Source organism: Eurosta solidaginis, chromosome 5 (genome assembly GCF_040869045.1).
Source record: "Eurosta solidaginis isolate ZX-2024a chromosome 5, ASM4086904v1, whole genome shotgun sequence".
In the NCBI taxonomy this organism is placed as follows: Eukaryota; Metazoa; Arthropoda; class Insecta; order Diptera; family Tephritidae; genus Eurosta; species Eurosta solidaginis.
In genome coordinates this window covers 187,033,397-187,048,232 of record NC_090323.1, presented here as the reverse complement: position 1 = coordinate 187,048,232, position 14,836 = coordinate 187,033,397, and the positions used below count along the sequence as shown (strand labels likewise).

Here is a 14,836-nt window from a genome sequence, read left to right as displayed (position 1 = left end):
TTTCTTAAATTATCGAAAATAAAAATAATAGATCAAGAGCTTAATTGACGAAAATGTATAAAAAAAAAAATTCGTGCTCGCTACTTTAGATGGCCCTTCAGTATAATACTTGGTTTCAAATTTAGCCAATAACCGTTATTTGCAATCCCTGGTATAAACACAAAGAAAACATCACCAAATAATTATCTAAACATCAACACGCACGCTCACCTGTATTAGATACATTTTGTTGTAGCTATGTATTTAACAAATTTTCTCAGAAAACGATGAAGTACTTTGTTGGCTCTGTTGATGATTTTTTGTTTTGTTGATTTTTGCTGAATCTGTTGATGATTTTTTGTTTTGTTGAATCTGTTGATTTTTTGTTTTGTTGATTTTTGGCGTTGTTTTTTTTACTAAGGTTGCGTGACTTTTGGCGAATTTATGTAATGTTTGATTTAACTTCAAAAGTTGTGTTTCAAGTAAATAAAGTTTTAACTTTTTTTATTATGAGTAAATTATTTTTGTTTCAAATTTGTTTATTATATTTAACTGGTTTTTTTCTTGACTTTAGTTAGCTTGTTTCATTTTATTTTGTATTTATTTTGGTATACATTTTATTATTTTTTAATGTATGTCTTTATTTTTTGTTTATTTTTTTTTTAAATTTGTTAATTCTTATTTTTATCTTATGTGTTGTTGTGTTCTCGTATTTTTATGTAAGTTTGGGTTATTATTTTTTTCCTTGCCATATATTGCACTAAAGATGAATCTTTATCGACTCTTCATTAAATTTCCATCAAATCATTATTTAGAATTTTTGTTTGCAGTGGTCAACTATTATAGTTAGCTATGTTGCACTTATTGTTGTACATCTAATTTTCCTTCACTGCTTGCTGCGCTCTAAATGCTGCATAAAACTTTAACACTCACGGCGCCTGTAGCAAGCTTTTTTTTACAAATTTTGATTTGTGTTACAATTCATTCAAGCAATAACACCTGCCTGTTGCGTTTATATTGCATAAATTTTTTTTAAAATCTTTTTTTACTCATTGCATAAAAATTATATTTATTAAAATTTTTTAGTGAGCTGTTGCACTGTTTACACCATTTGCACGGTCTGTTTGCGTTTTATGTTCGTTAACTAACTTTTTTCACAGATCTTGTTCTCAATATACATACTTAAATCTCTTTGATGATCGTCATTAACATCGTTGTTTGCTTGTTATTGCTTTTGTTGGAAATTTTAATAATAAATGAAAAATTTTAATTAATTTGTGGTAAAATAATATATTGTTGCATTAATATGCACTTTACTGTAGATAAGCAAGTGATTTAAGCGTTGGTTTAGTAAATGTAAAATAAGAAAGTTGTTTTTAGAAACACCACAGAACAATTTCTGGGAGAATTATTTGTAACAGCTACTCCAACATTAAACAAAATTATGCCGTAATGTATAATTTCGCTAAGCCGCAGCGCAGAGGTGGTTAAGAAATAAAACAAAAAGCAACTGAAATTAAAAATTGTTCAGGGCATTTTATTATTTTAGTTTTAAGATTTGGCGGTTCTCAAGTTTCTGCATTATTTTCTCCGTTTCATTTCACACTTGATGTTTTATTTTTCTATTTTAACGCAGTTTCTTTTTTTTCTCATCCTTATTTGATATGCTTCTCATTTGTTCAGATCAGTTTGTTGTGAAGTTTTTGCTATATTATTAGCATTTAGTTGTTCACATTTCGTGAGCTCCTAGAATAAAAAAAAAATCGGACGTCTTTGTAACTGGTTGTAAATAACAATCATATCTCACTTAAAACATAAAATGCTGAAAAATACAAATGTTTTACTGGCACAGCAGAGAACGCGAAAATAGGAGCAAATTCTATAAGTGAAACAATGAAAACAAATTTCGAAAACAGTACGGAAAAAAATGATTAAAATCGATACGAATTTGAAGAGAGCTGTAGCTTGTACTTTGTTAGACTTAAATTAATCGGGCTTCAAAATCGGTACTCAAAAAAATTCAGAAAATTCTAAATAAAAAGTTCGAAATTTCGAACAAGTTTTGCCGAATTTTTGAATTTTTTCGAAAACGTTTTTGAGTTTGTTTTGCATTGTTTCAGTTAAAAAATGTATGGTGGTTTTTCCCAAATTATTGAAAATAAAAAAGAAGAATTTAGCCGACGAGTTTTGTTAAAAATTGCAAATGTTATTTTCGTGTTCGCCGCTGTATATTTTCAATTGTATTTTTGTACATATCTCCATATTTGTTATTATCATTGTAAGCTTAACATTTAGTAGACTTTTGCATGTTAATTTCAAAATGTTTTACGTAAAAAAAGATTAAGTTGTGTCTTTTATTTTAATTTCTTAAGACAGTTTTACATTCTTGTTTTTGTTGTTTTTGTTTAAATAGTGTTGTTTGCTTTCACTATGTTTTCTGATACTATTGTTTGATTATATTCTCTCACATTTTTCTTTTTTTCGGTGTTGTTAGATTTATTTATTTGGAATCATAAATATTTCTTCTTTTGATGTTTCTTTTTTTTCTACTGCTGAAATTGTTTTATTCTTGTCGTTTTCAGTGATGGCTTTTGTTATTTTTTTATTTGTTTTTTAATTGTTGTTTCTAGTTTTCTTTCGTAGTTGTTTTTTGCACTCTATTTAAATTAAAGGCTTTTTTCTTAATCTAAGTTATTTAATTATTTATTGCAGTTTTTGTTGGTGTTTTCCTGTACTTTCATCTCAAGATTATCTAACTTTTTATAACAGGTTTTACTTCTGTCCATTGTTATTTTTCGCCTCAAGGCCGGTTTCTTATATAAACCTCTCCTTCAAAATATATGTATTTTGTTAGCAGGTTTTAAAAAAAATATAAAAACCTTAAAATTTACTTAAAGATCGACCCTTATTGCTTTATTTTATAATTTTATTTGTAAGCTTAGATTCCTGGTTGTAGGCTAGACTGTGAAATATTTTGTCTATCTAGGAACAAGCAATATGAGCATGGAAATCAAACTGAGAAAAACACTTGCCAAGGAGTGCTAATTTAGACTTGATAGGTAATTTAAAGTAAAGCCCTCTCTTGACTACCAAAAATCGCGCTCTACAAGTTGCTCATCATACCTGCCCTGATGTATGGCTCGGCATCATGTTTGGTGTTGAGAGAATATGAGATGGATCTTGGCGTGTTCGGGAGAAAAGTTTTCTGAAGAATTTACCCTTCATATAAGGTTTTAATGAACTGTCCCATTCTTAAAATAAATAAATTTTTTATTGCCAGCCTTTCATATATGGGGCTTTTCGCGTCAGTCAGGTGTTCCTACTCGAAAAACTTGATATCTCTCAACTGACGGTGTCTCAGAACTATTAATGGATTGCAATGATACAAGGTCTCAAAAACCGCTTTTTTTGAAAATAGTACATTTTACAAAACAAGCAGACAGATCAACCTTGTGATTGAGAAAGTGCGCAATGAACATTTAGACTTGAGTCACATTAGAACCAAAGATAAGAACAAACGCACTTCTAAAGTCTGAAGCATTGTTTCTCAATAATCCCTGAAACTTAACCTCATGACGTTCATAACAAAAAATGCAAATATTTTTGTTCAAGTTGAGTTATTTTTTTTTTTTTTCTAAATCTCACAGTTAAACTAAGCCTTTCTAGTTTTATATGCATATATTTCTTTTTTTAGATGACTTGCATAGGCTTTTCTAGTGAAACGTTGGGCATATACTAGAGGAAAATTCAAAGTATGCAGTTAATTCAAGTTGAAAAACCATAGACCAGCGAACCTTATGGACAAAATATCTACATTAATTTCAAGCTGGTCAGAAAATTACCAAAAAATTTTATTTTATTTTCCCCTTTAATCACAGCTGCTCAGCCCCTATACAGTTATAGCACTTTTTTGTTTGTTTTGCCCTGTAGAATAGACACATACACAAATTCACACTTTGAATACAAAACAAACTTTCCTACCACTCCCATATGTCCTCACACATAAATTCGATTCATATGAAAGTGCCTGAATTTCATATGAAAGTGCAAAGAAAAAGCACATCTATATGAAGCCAAGGCACTTCCAGTGTGAAATAACCAGGTGAAGTAAATAAAAAAAGACAAAAGATGTACGCTATATGAAACGGTAGTGATGTATTTTCAACGGTCCGAAGAGGGTAAAATTTTTACCCGCTTTGAAAAAATAGGAGTAGAAAAATAAATATCTTGCAACGAAAGCCATTACAGAAACTGTTTGTTCAGCATATCAGTGCCACCTAACGCCAATGCAGAAGGTATACACTGGACCAGTGCGAATTTACATTAGTTTTGGCATCGAATAAAAATAAAAAACTTAAACAATGAATGCGTCCAAAGTACACTGACCTCACCTTCAACGCATTTGAAACTTTCATCGAAAAACCGGACATAAAGGGGAAGAAGTGTTGTCCATTATTTAGTTTAACTGTGGTAACTCTGCGCACTTACATAAATAGGCTTCAGGTTTGATGAAAAGTTTTTTGTAACTATATTTAGAATTCCATTGTTTTAGCGAAGTTTTTACATAAATAAGGTGTAATACGACAGTTTTGGTGTTCTTGTTGTAGGAAAGACAAAAACATTCCTCGAAAGTCTTCAGTAGCGCTGTACATGCTAAAACCCTTAGTTGGATATGACGTAAATACAAATAGTTTGTTTTAACAAAGACCTGTTTCAATTTTTTTGGAACAAATTAAACATACATACATACATATATGCACGTAATGCCAAAGATACCCAAATGATGAATATCTGTAATTAAATCCAGTAAAGGTCCATCGATATTCATCTACTAGTTTATGTGAAAGTACAAAGAAAAATCGATAGACCGAAATTCGATGACGAAAGAACGGGAGCTGGCATCTATGGGCCGAACTTCAAGAAATCGATACCAATGGGATGCTACCCCACCAAATTTCAGGCAGAAATTCATGCAATTGAAGTCTGTGGTAGAGAATGTCTGCGGAGAGGCTAAACATCGAAGAGCATCTACATTATGTCGGACAGCCAGGCGGCCCTGCGTGCCTTGCAATCCTACACAATTACATCTAAGCTAGTGGATGAATGCACTGAAATCCTTAATGCCCTGGGCGCCAAAAACAAGGATTTATTAAGATGGGTTCCCGTACATCAGGGACATGAAGGTAGTGAACATGCAGATTACTTAGCAAAGCAGGGTGATATAGCAGCATTCTATGGTACAGAGCATTTTTGTGGACTTACAGAAGCACACACCAGGGAATCTATAACTAACTGGGAAACTAAACAATTCAGGCGTCACTGTATTGACTGCCCAGGGCAAAGACATGCCAAACTGTTTATACTTCCAGGAACGAAAGTATCAGCCAAACTCATTAATCTAAGCAGGGAGGACCTAAGAACTCTTACTGGGTGCGGCACTGTGGTCTACGATATCACCTCAGTAAGTTAAATGTATCCGATACCCAAATTTGTCGTTTCTGTGAGCTGGATGATGAAACGTCGGTTCACATTCTCTGCGAATGCGTCGCTCTGGCGTGGAAGAGACTATCCCTTCTAGGTGGTGGGACTCTTAATCCCTATGTGATATGCAGTGAAAAGCCTGAAAAGGTACTTAGATACATCAAAAGCCTCCAGATACAAAATTAGGCTGAAAGGTCTTGCAGAATAGATCTGCACAAAGGTCGCAGTGCTTCCAGACCTGGTAATATAATATAATATATAATCATATTTTACCCTGAAAAATGCAAAAAACAAACATTTTTTGGGGATATCCGAATGAAAGAACAAAGAAGAATTTAGAGCGGGACAATTGACGGCCCTCTTCACCTGGTTATTCTACCATGGGCACTTTCGGTTTGATATTCAAATTAACACTAACAAATTGACAACAACAAATTTTTCAAAAATATTGCAGCAACGAGAAAAGTTTTTATTCAAAATTGATTCATTAAGGGGACTATCAAAATTCTTTAAACATTAAAAATAAAATTATTTTTTTCTTTTCAATTTAAAAAAGTTTAAGTGTACTTATAGTTTTGTATATGTATTGTGATTTGCACTTCAATATAAACATTTTAACAGCCCTACCTTTGATATGCAATTTTTTTTTCTCAGAATTTTTATGTGTTTTATGCAAATTTCACTGTTCAGTACTCAGTTTAAAATTGCTACAAACTACCATGCAAATTTAAAAAAAGGGTTTGTTTTCGACAATAAATGCACTTCTCATTCAATGTAAATTTTATGATTTGACTTCAATTATTGCACTAAATACCACATTTATCACACACCGCTGCATTTATTACATTTTCCAAAGTGACATTGTTCACAAATAATTGTCTAATGTTGTTGGCGATACCATAAAATAATTAAGCAATTATCTAGCATTACAAATATCAAATATTTGCATTTTTTTATGATTTATTTTCTTTTTTTATTTTCACAAATTTTTCTCAGCTCGTCTATTCCGCTCACATTTATGTTTGTGCAAATTCAAAAAACTCAATTGGAAATGACATTGCATAGGACAGAACTGCGCAAACCCTATATACTTACAGCACTTTTGTTTTTGTTTTGCCCTGAAGAATAGGCACAGATACAAATTCACACTTTGAATATAAACAAAAAAAATCATAGCATTCCCATATGCTCTCACATATAAATTCGATTCATATGAAAGTGCCTTGAATTTCATATGAAAGTGAAAAGAAAAAGCACTTCCATATGAAGCCAAGGCTGCTGAAGTGCCTTCAAATTTACAAATTCAAATTTACACTAACAAATTGACACCAACAAATTTTTTAATAATTTTGTAGTACAGAAAAATTTTATTCAAAATTTATTAAGCGAACCATCAAAATTCTTTAAAAATTTTAAATAAATTGTTTTTTTTTTTGTTGCAATTTACAAAAATTTTCAGTGTACATATAATTTGATATATGTATTGTGATTTGCACTTCAATATAACAATTTTTGAACAGCCCTTTCATAGAAATGCGATTCTTCGTGGCAAGTTAATTAGTTATTTTACATACAAACAAAAAATTTCTTCACGCTTCATCAGTATGCAAAAAAAATATATAATTTTCTATGTTTGTATGAATATCTCATAAGCAAATGAAAGAAATACCTTTAAATGCGCTTATCGATCAAACAAAGTGGTAAACAATCATTTGTTTTTATTTTTGTTATGTTTCATATGTTATGCTTCTTGCGTTTTACCCTCTTTTCAACCCTCTTAGAGTAAGCACTCAGGTAAGTTTATTTGTGCTGGCATTTGCACATCTTTCGTTTGTCAATTACTTTCATAAATATTTTTGTTATTTTTTCTTGTTTTGCATTTTTACAATATTAAACGTATTTCACACTATTTTGAAGCTCTGCTTGTATTGACTGCCTAATTGCTTTACTTTTTTTATTCTTGTTTATTATAATTTTGCATTTTTTGTCTCCACTTAACACTGTACTAATTGCTAATAAACGACTTTTTAGTTTTTTTTCACCATGCTCCTTGTTTATTAATTTTTTTGAATTTATTTATTTTATTTTGAATTTCTTCACAAAAAATCTTGTCCGTCAACTTTCATTCAACCAACCTTTCCTCAAAGCGGTTTGTATTCGAATAATTTTTCAACTCAACCACTCATCGCACTAACCAAGCAACGAGCCCCCATTAATCAATGTTTCGAGTGTATTCAGTTTAGCTGGTTTGAGTTGCATTCGTTTTAACTCAAACATGTTTGTTGTTGACAGAAACTCGTTTTGCATTATTTATTATATTTTTTTTACTAGTGCTATTTACTGATTATTTTGTTACTTTTTTGACTTATTCATTAATGCGTTTGTATATCCATTAGCGTTAATTGCTTCTTGATCAGTGATATCTCCCCGTTAAGATTTTTCTTTTTTAGATATTTAAATTTTTTTTTCACATTTACATTAGATGTTTTTCTAAGATAATAATTTTTGGTTGAATATGACATAACGAGTTCTTGAAGGAAGGATGTTAAATCCTCTTATATCAAAGAAACTATTTTTGCAGTCTCACCCCTTCAGACGGCAGTATTAAGGTCAAAAATATCACATAAATTTTGTCCCCGATTAGAAATGTTTAAGGCGCTTTGTATAGGGATCTAAGCTCAGATTACTCTATGAACAGCCTCAATTTGTTAATTTGAAGAAAGTGTGTTCAGCCTCGTTCTCGTCTGCATAGCCGCAAATGCACTTAGGGTCGTCCCTGCATCCAGGTCACGATTTTTTGCTCTGAGATTGTGGTTTCTATAAAGCTCCTAATTTGTTACCACTCTTCTGGGCCGCTCAGCAATTTTGCTGTATGTTGTTGTTGCTGTGGGAGTATCATTATCGGCAGTTGACTTTTTGCTCCTGTATTTGTCGGTTCTGGCTCCATTGCGAGCATTTAAAGAAATTGTGTTCAACATCGTCCTCGTCTGTATCGCCGTAATTACTCAGAGAGCATTTGTGTAACGCAGTAAATCACCTCACTAAAGCTTTTGGTGCTCCATACTTCAACAACTGTTATTAGTTTTACTGTACATCTGCCCAGTTGTTCATTTTCCCTATCATCAATATTTTAGTCGGTAGTCCGACCTTATTTCTTTGGTGTTATATTTTCGGATAAGGTTTCAAAGCTAACATCTAGAGGTATATGCGTTTTTGTTGGCAGTATCAACTTTGTCTTTTCAGCTTCAAACTGGAGCCCGCGAGAGTCCGGCACCTTCTTTGCGCTTATCATGACCAGCGTAAAGTATGCGTGCTCTTTCCTAGTTTTCGGTTATAATGACTGCGGCACACGGTCGTCTGCGAATCTTCAGGCATTTCAATATTGAAAATTGCATCGTTACTGTCGTTTCATTGATCTTCAACCACTTTGCGACATTCCTTATCATACCGCTTAACATTCGTACCGAACAACCCAGTAGTAAAAAGAGGTTATAGGTTGAATAGTTCGGAATCACTATATTGCGAGTATGGTAGTATGGTTTGAAGTTTTGATAACTCGAACTTAGCATTAGACTTGTGTATGGGGCTTTCCATACCAACTCATTCTATCGAAAGATTTTATTTATTCTGTTTTGGTGAATTTTCTGAGGAAAATAGTTGATTAAAACACATTTTCTAAATTGAAAGTTTAAAATAAGTCAATTATAATTGTTTATATGCATGGACTTTTTTATAAAAATTTTGGAGCGGGTAGACATATTCATATTTAAAAATAGGAGGAGAAAGAAACGGGATCGCTAACAAGTGTGCTAAAATTGGGCAAAATTGGCTGACGCCAGCACGAGTTATGAAGATAAGTTTAAGTTTTTCAGAAAAACCAAAAGTAGATAAATAAAAATATAGTAAAAAGTAAATAAATAAACACTGTGTTAACGTTTCTTCGTTAATTCGATTTTTTTTCGAAAGGGTCATTAATTCGAAAAAAGTACCATCGAATAATTCTGATATACTTGAGAAAATTTAACCCAGTTTCTACAGTGAAGCAAAAGAAACAATTCCGTACTCTCAGGGAGTACTTCGCGACACTTTAAGGAAAATGGTGTCCTCATTAAAGTATGTGTTTCTTTTTTCTGAGTGCAGCCGGCGTAGGTCTATATGCCTCTCTTCCAATAATTATCATATATATTATTTCTAATTGCTGTTTTTATGTACGGGCCCCTTTTTCGATCTTATCTGGAATCTAAATATATAAATAAAGTTTTGGTTGTAAAGATGGAGACTCGAGCTATTAGCGAGCTTTGGGCAATTTTGGTCGTAGTGCTTTTGTTTAGCTATATTTTATTAAAATAATTTGTTAAAAATAAACGATTGTGAACACAAAAAGAAATCTATTTGTACTATGGCACTATTGTGAATATTTGCACTGCATTGCAGGCATTTTCTACCATACGCTAGATGGCAGCGTAAGCTGTAAGTTTTAATTCATTGATATAAAAGCTGATATCTGTTGATATTGGATAAGAGACTTTTATATTGGTTGCGCACGGGTCCGGCTCGTAACATGAAAGCTTAATATTAACAATCGTACCTTTAGTTTGTAAGGAAAACTATCGAGTTCGAAAATAATTGTGTCTTGCGAAAATATATTAAAAATCTTTAAACCTTATCTCAGAATCTTTCCAGGACCCAGATTCGTCGAGTCTCAGTGTGCGGTTTATGGCGTTGCACGAATACAAAAAAAATCAAATATCGCACTTCACAATTTTTTCTCGTGTACCTACCTCATCATTTTGTTTCATATGGAACATAACACAACACACAACATGCTCACCGGCCACCCTCGAGCCAGTGCATGCAAAGTAAACAAAGCAATAAAGCAACCACTTGTTTCGTTAGCAACGCAACAAGTTGCAATGTAATGTAGCAACATGTATGTATGTTTATAAAGAAGAAACTTTGTATATACAAGAGTACAATTTGACAACGCTTATCTTGTTTTAATGTTAGAAATCATATTCTTTAGTTTTTAGAAGAGATAACTAACTTTAGAGAAGTGATTCCCGACGACGAACCTATTACATAGCACTTGTAAAAGAAAACCAGTTAAGGAAGACAGTGGTCTAGATGCAAAAGAAATTAAACCGATGAGTATTCGTTGTTTTGTTTATAGATTATCTTCCCGCCGCACGAAACATCTACTCCCGCCGACGAAAGTTGCAAGAGCAGCCGTTGTTTAAAGGTAAACACCCATTTCAGCACACTGTCACTGATTGTAGCTCTTATACCTCAGCTTCCGCTACTGGTACTCGCTCATTCCGACTACTCAGATAAACCGTCCGCTATCATATCGCCGCTCAGCTGTTGAACCTTCGTGAAGCATCTTCCCAATATCCTTCGTTGCTGACTATGGCCTCCCTCACTTGTTGGCTACACCCACGACCAGTTACAAAACTCTTTTCGACCAACAAACATACCATCGTAAAAATTATCAACGACAACATTCTCTCATAACTACGCCATCCTTGGTATACTGATAAGCCAAGGCCCCCGATATCCCGCTCCCCATTCTCTCGGCACGAAGAGTTGCTATCCTCGGCCGTGTGTGTGTGTGATTTTCGACTTTAGCTCGCAAATACTGTCGGGGTTTGCGGGACATATACTTGATCCTAAATTGACTGAGCGGTATCTCTGCGTCGACAAAACCCACCCCAAAATTCTTTAGATCCAATGAAAGATGCACTTTGAATACTGTGGAAATGTCTGTAGTTGTAGGAACGGGAAAAGCAACATCAAAATTTTATAAAAAAAATGGTTCAATTAGAAAAAGAAAATTTCTGAGCGGGATTGCCCCTCGGCGGGAGAAATCGGCCTAAATATCCTCGGAGGTATGTAGTTAAACACCGCTCTCCCAACTAAAGTGAATTCGAATATAAAAGGATTGAAATATCATGATGAGGTGAAATAATTGCAGTCGGAGATTCTTCAACTTTTCATGAATGAGTGGCATTAAAGTCGTGACTAATGTTTCGATTTTGTTCAGAATTTAGTTGACTTTGCCAGCGATTTTTGCCTGATTCTCAAGACCTACTATGTCCCAATAAAGGCTCAACGATTCGTTTTGTTTTGTGATTGTTGTAGAAAGTTTTGCCTCATCTGCCGGGTGTTTTGTTAGGCAAGTCAAGGTAGGTAGATGTCAGTAATTTTAGTATTTTTTGGTGCTTGTTGGTTTTCTTCAATTATTATTACATGTTTATTAGCAATTCGGTATTTGTTTTGCAGTAGCTGCGTTTTTTTGATTTACTTTTTATAAACTAGTATGTATTAAAGGTTCAAGTATTTCGTCAGAGTTAGTATTTGTTTATTCGTTTACTAGTCTATCATCGAATTGAAAGCGGCTTACAAAAATTAGCTCTTTGATGGATCGTGAGTTTTGGGATATACATACCTGGACACCTAATGTCGGGTTGACACATGGATAGGAAGGTCGATATGGTCTTGATTAAGAGGAGGTGTGAGGATAAACCGCGCAAAAAATATCTAGGAATTATATTAGAAAATAGGTTTTCGTGGAAGCACAACATGAAACATAGAGTAAAGAAGGCCTCAACGGATCTTTATGCATGTAAAAGAATGCTGGGGCAAGACTCCAGCTATTACGAGGGACACAGCTATCAGATCTAGAAGCAGCAGGTAGCATAGGTCCTAGAAATAATATTTCCCAAAAAGACGGAGTTATTTTATAACATAGGTCCATTTTTTTGAAAGGGCTTTTCAACTTGATCGATAAGCAAACTTCTAGTAACACTAAGAACTCATTCAGTCTATGTGACGTCATCGGGGACCCGTCAGTTTAACCTAACCTAAATTACCATGGAATTATTTTACTTGCACATATATTTCCGCTAAAGGCCCGTTTCACAAAACATACAAGTCTGTAACACAAGCAAATTTCTTCTGAAAAGAAAAACTTGGCAAAACAAATTTGCTTGTATTATAAGTTATCAGGACTGTTCAAAATTTTGTATATTGAAGTGCAAATCACAATACATATACAAAATTATATGTACACTTTTTTAAATTGAAAAAAAAAAAAACAATTTATTTTAAATGTTTAAAGAATTTTGATGGTCCCCTTAATGAATAAAATTTGAATTAAATTTTTTCTCAGTGCTACAATATTTTTGAAAAAATTTTTGGTGTCAATTTGAATATCTTACCGAAGTGCCTTGGCTTCATATAGAAGTGCCTTTTCTTTGCACTTTCATATGAAATTCAGGCACATTCATATGAATCGAATTTATATGTGAGGGCATATGGTAGTGCTATGAAATTTTTTTTTATATTCAAAGTGTGAATTTGTATCAATGCCTATTCTTCGAGGCAAAAAAAAACAGAAGTGCTATAAGTATATAGGGGTTGAGCAGCTCTGATTATAAGGCTTGTATTTTTGAGAATTGGTCCCAGACGTTTTCCTTGCTAGCAAGTACTCTGACTGTTTTATTAGTCTTTTCTGTGGGAGTATCAGACTCTTATGAAAGCCTCTTTTGTGTTACCGGAAAGTCGTTTTTACATGTCGTCCTGTTGCCTCTCCGTTAATACGGCGTATCCGTCGGTGGCTTTTAGTTAATGGTTTCAGTTCATAAATGTTCTGAATGTAATGTTGTTATATTTTCGGAAAAGTGGATAACACAGGCCTACAAGGTTTTTTTGTTTCGGATCAGGAAGTCATTTCTGACGTATTTCTGCGTGCTGAGTCCGAATCCGTCCTCAGATTTGGTCCAGGCTGTCAGGTTTTTGAGATATCCTAACCTAAAAGTGCGAAAAACCCTGTTTTTAGCATTTTTTGAGTATATATTTCAATAATAGGAAATTTTTTTGTGCAAATCTGCTTACAGTATCTTTGAGAACAACCCTTTCCCCACAAAATCCATTTTAGAAAGCCTCGATTCGATTTTTTTCCCGAGATATGGTCAATTCAAGTTGGGGTCTGTTATCGAAGTCACATATCATGAGGTGGCCGCTAACAGTTTGGGTCACGTATTTATTATTGATATGTGCTATTAAAAAAAATCAAATCGCGGCGTTAGAAAATGGAACAAAAAAACCTTGCAGGCCTTGACCTTATGACAAAAGACCCCAACTTGAATTGACCATATCTTGGGAAAAAAAATCGAATCGAGGCGTTCGAAAATGGATTTTGTGGCTAAAGAGTTGTTCTCAAAGATACTGTAAGCAGATTTGCACAAAAAAATTTCCTATTATTAAAATATAAGCTCAAAAAAATGCTAAAAACAGCGTTTTTCGCACTTTTAGGTTAGGATGTCTCAAAATCCTGACGTGCTTGGCCAAACATGAGGACGGATTCGGATTCAGCGCGCAAAATACGTCGGAAATAACTTCCTAATCCAAAACAAAAGAAAAAAGCCAATTTTTGCAGGAGTGTGTAATTTATACGGAATTTTGTCAGTTATATTATTGCCTTCAAAATCTTTACATTTTCACCTTCAATGTTTCTTTTGTATACTCCATGTTTCCTGCAGTGGTTATCCGGTAGTAAAAGGACCCCGAGCTCTCGAACCTAAAGAAAACTAGCAGTGGCAATTGAACGCATTTACTTTTTATCCTCACTTTTTGGTTAGTGTTTCTAAATAAGTTTCTTTGGCTATATAAAGCAATTCTAAAGAGAAAAGCAACAAATTTAATTTAATTTAATTTTCTCTTCCTTCCAGTTTAATTAATTTAATGACTTCTTCTTCTACTTGCACTAAACAAACCGCGATTCGAGCGTATCGACGAAATTGATAAGTGATTATTGAGCAGCCACACGCAATTTCTATTAATCAAAATATACAACGTGACCGTAACCAGCTTCAACGAAAACTTATAAAACAACAATAACACCAACGGAATTGTGGAGCATTTTTAAAGTGAATGTGTTCACATACTTCTCGCATGTACAATCCAGTTCAGGGTTGGGTTTTCGATACAATTGTACTTTTTTGATACAATTTGACTCAAGAAAGTACTGAAGTACTACGCTGCCATTTTTGGTACAATTTTGCCTATTAGATCTATTCATTTGTAAAAATTTATTGGAAAAATTTTAAACTAAACGTCAAACTATTTTACATGGAGTTTTGTAAAAACCTACAGACGAAAATTGACTTTGATAATGAAATTTTGAATTGGGTCACAAAGCTTGCTCCTGAATCTGTTTTATCAGGAGAAGTAACTACTAGCATTGTTCCACTGGTTGCTAAATTATTTCCTACATGTGAAATTGTAAAATCGAGGAAATTAATTCGGAATATCGAGTTCTGTCAGAACACGAAGAATTGTGTGCTCTTAAAAATCATTCCATTTCTGAGTTTTCGGC

General features: G+C 33.4%; 1 protein-coding gene across 8 annotated transcripts in view; it reads right to left on the bottom strand.

The window, feature by feature from the left end:
• Positions 1 to 14,836, bottom strand: part of LOC137251883 (uro-adherence factor A-like) — a 323,071-nt gene that overhangs the window by 170,898 nt on the left and 137,337 nt on the right. For 2 of the 8 annotated variants that reach the window (XR_010953383.1, XR_010953384.1), the window contains exons 1-2: positions 7,130 to 9,097; positions 211 to 1,725 (exon numbers count right to left, since the gene is read on the bottom strand). The exons of 1 other annotated variant lie outside the window; for it this stretch is intronic. Coding sequence is in view for 5 of the 7 variants with exons in the window: in XM_067786825.1 (XP_067642926.1) it covers positions 211 to 225 (15 nt within the window). In the remaining 2 variants the exon portion in view is untranslated. Of the gene's footprint in view, positions 1 to 210; positions 1,726 to 2,447; positions 2,637 to 7,129; positions 9,109 to 14,836 lie in introns of those variants that run through there. 5 more of the 8 variants (XM_067786825.1, XM_067786827.1, XM_067786828.1 and 2 more) reach the window with 5 other exon arrangements.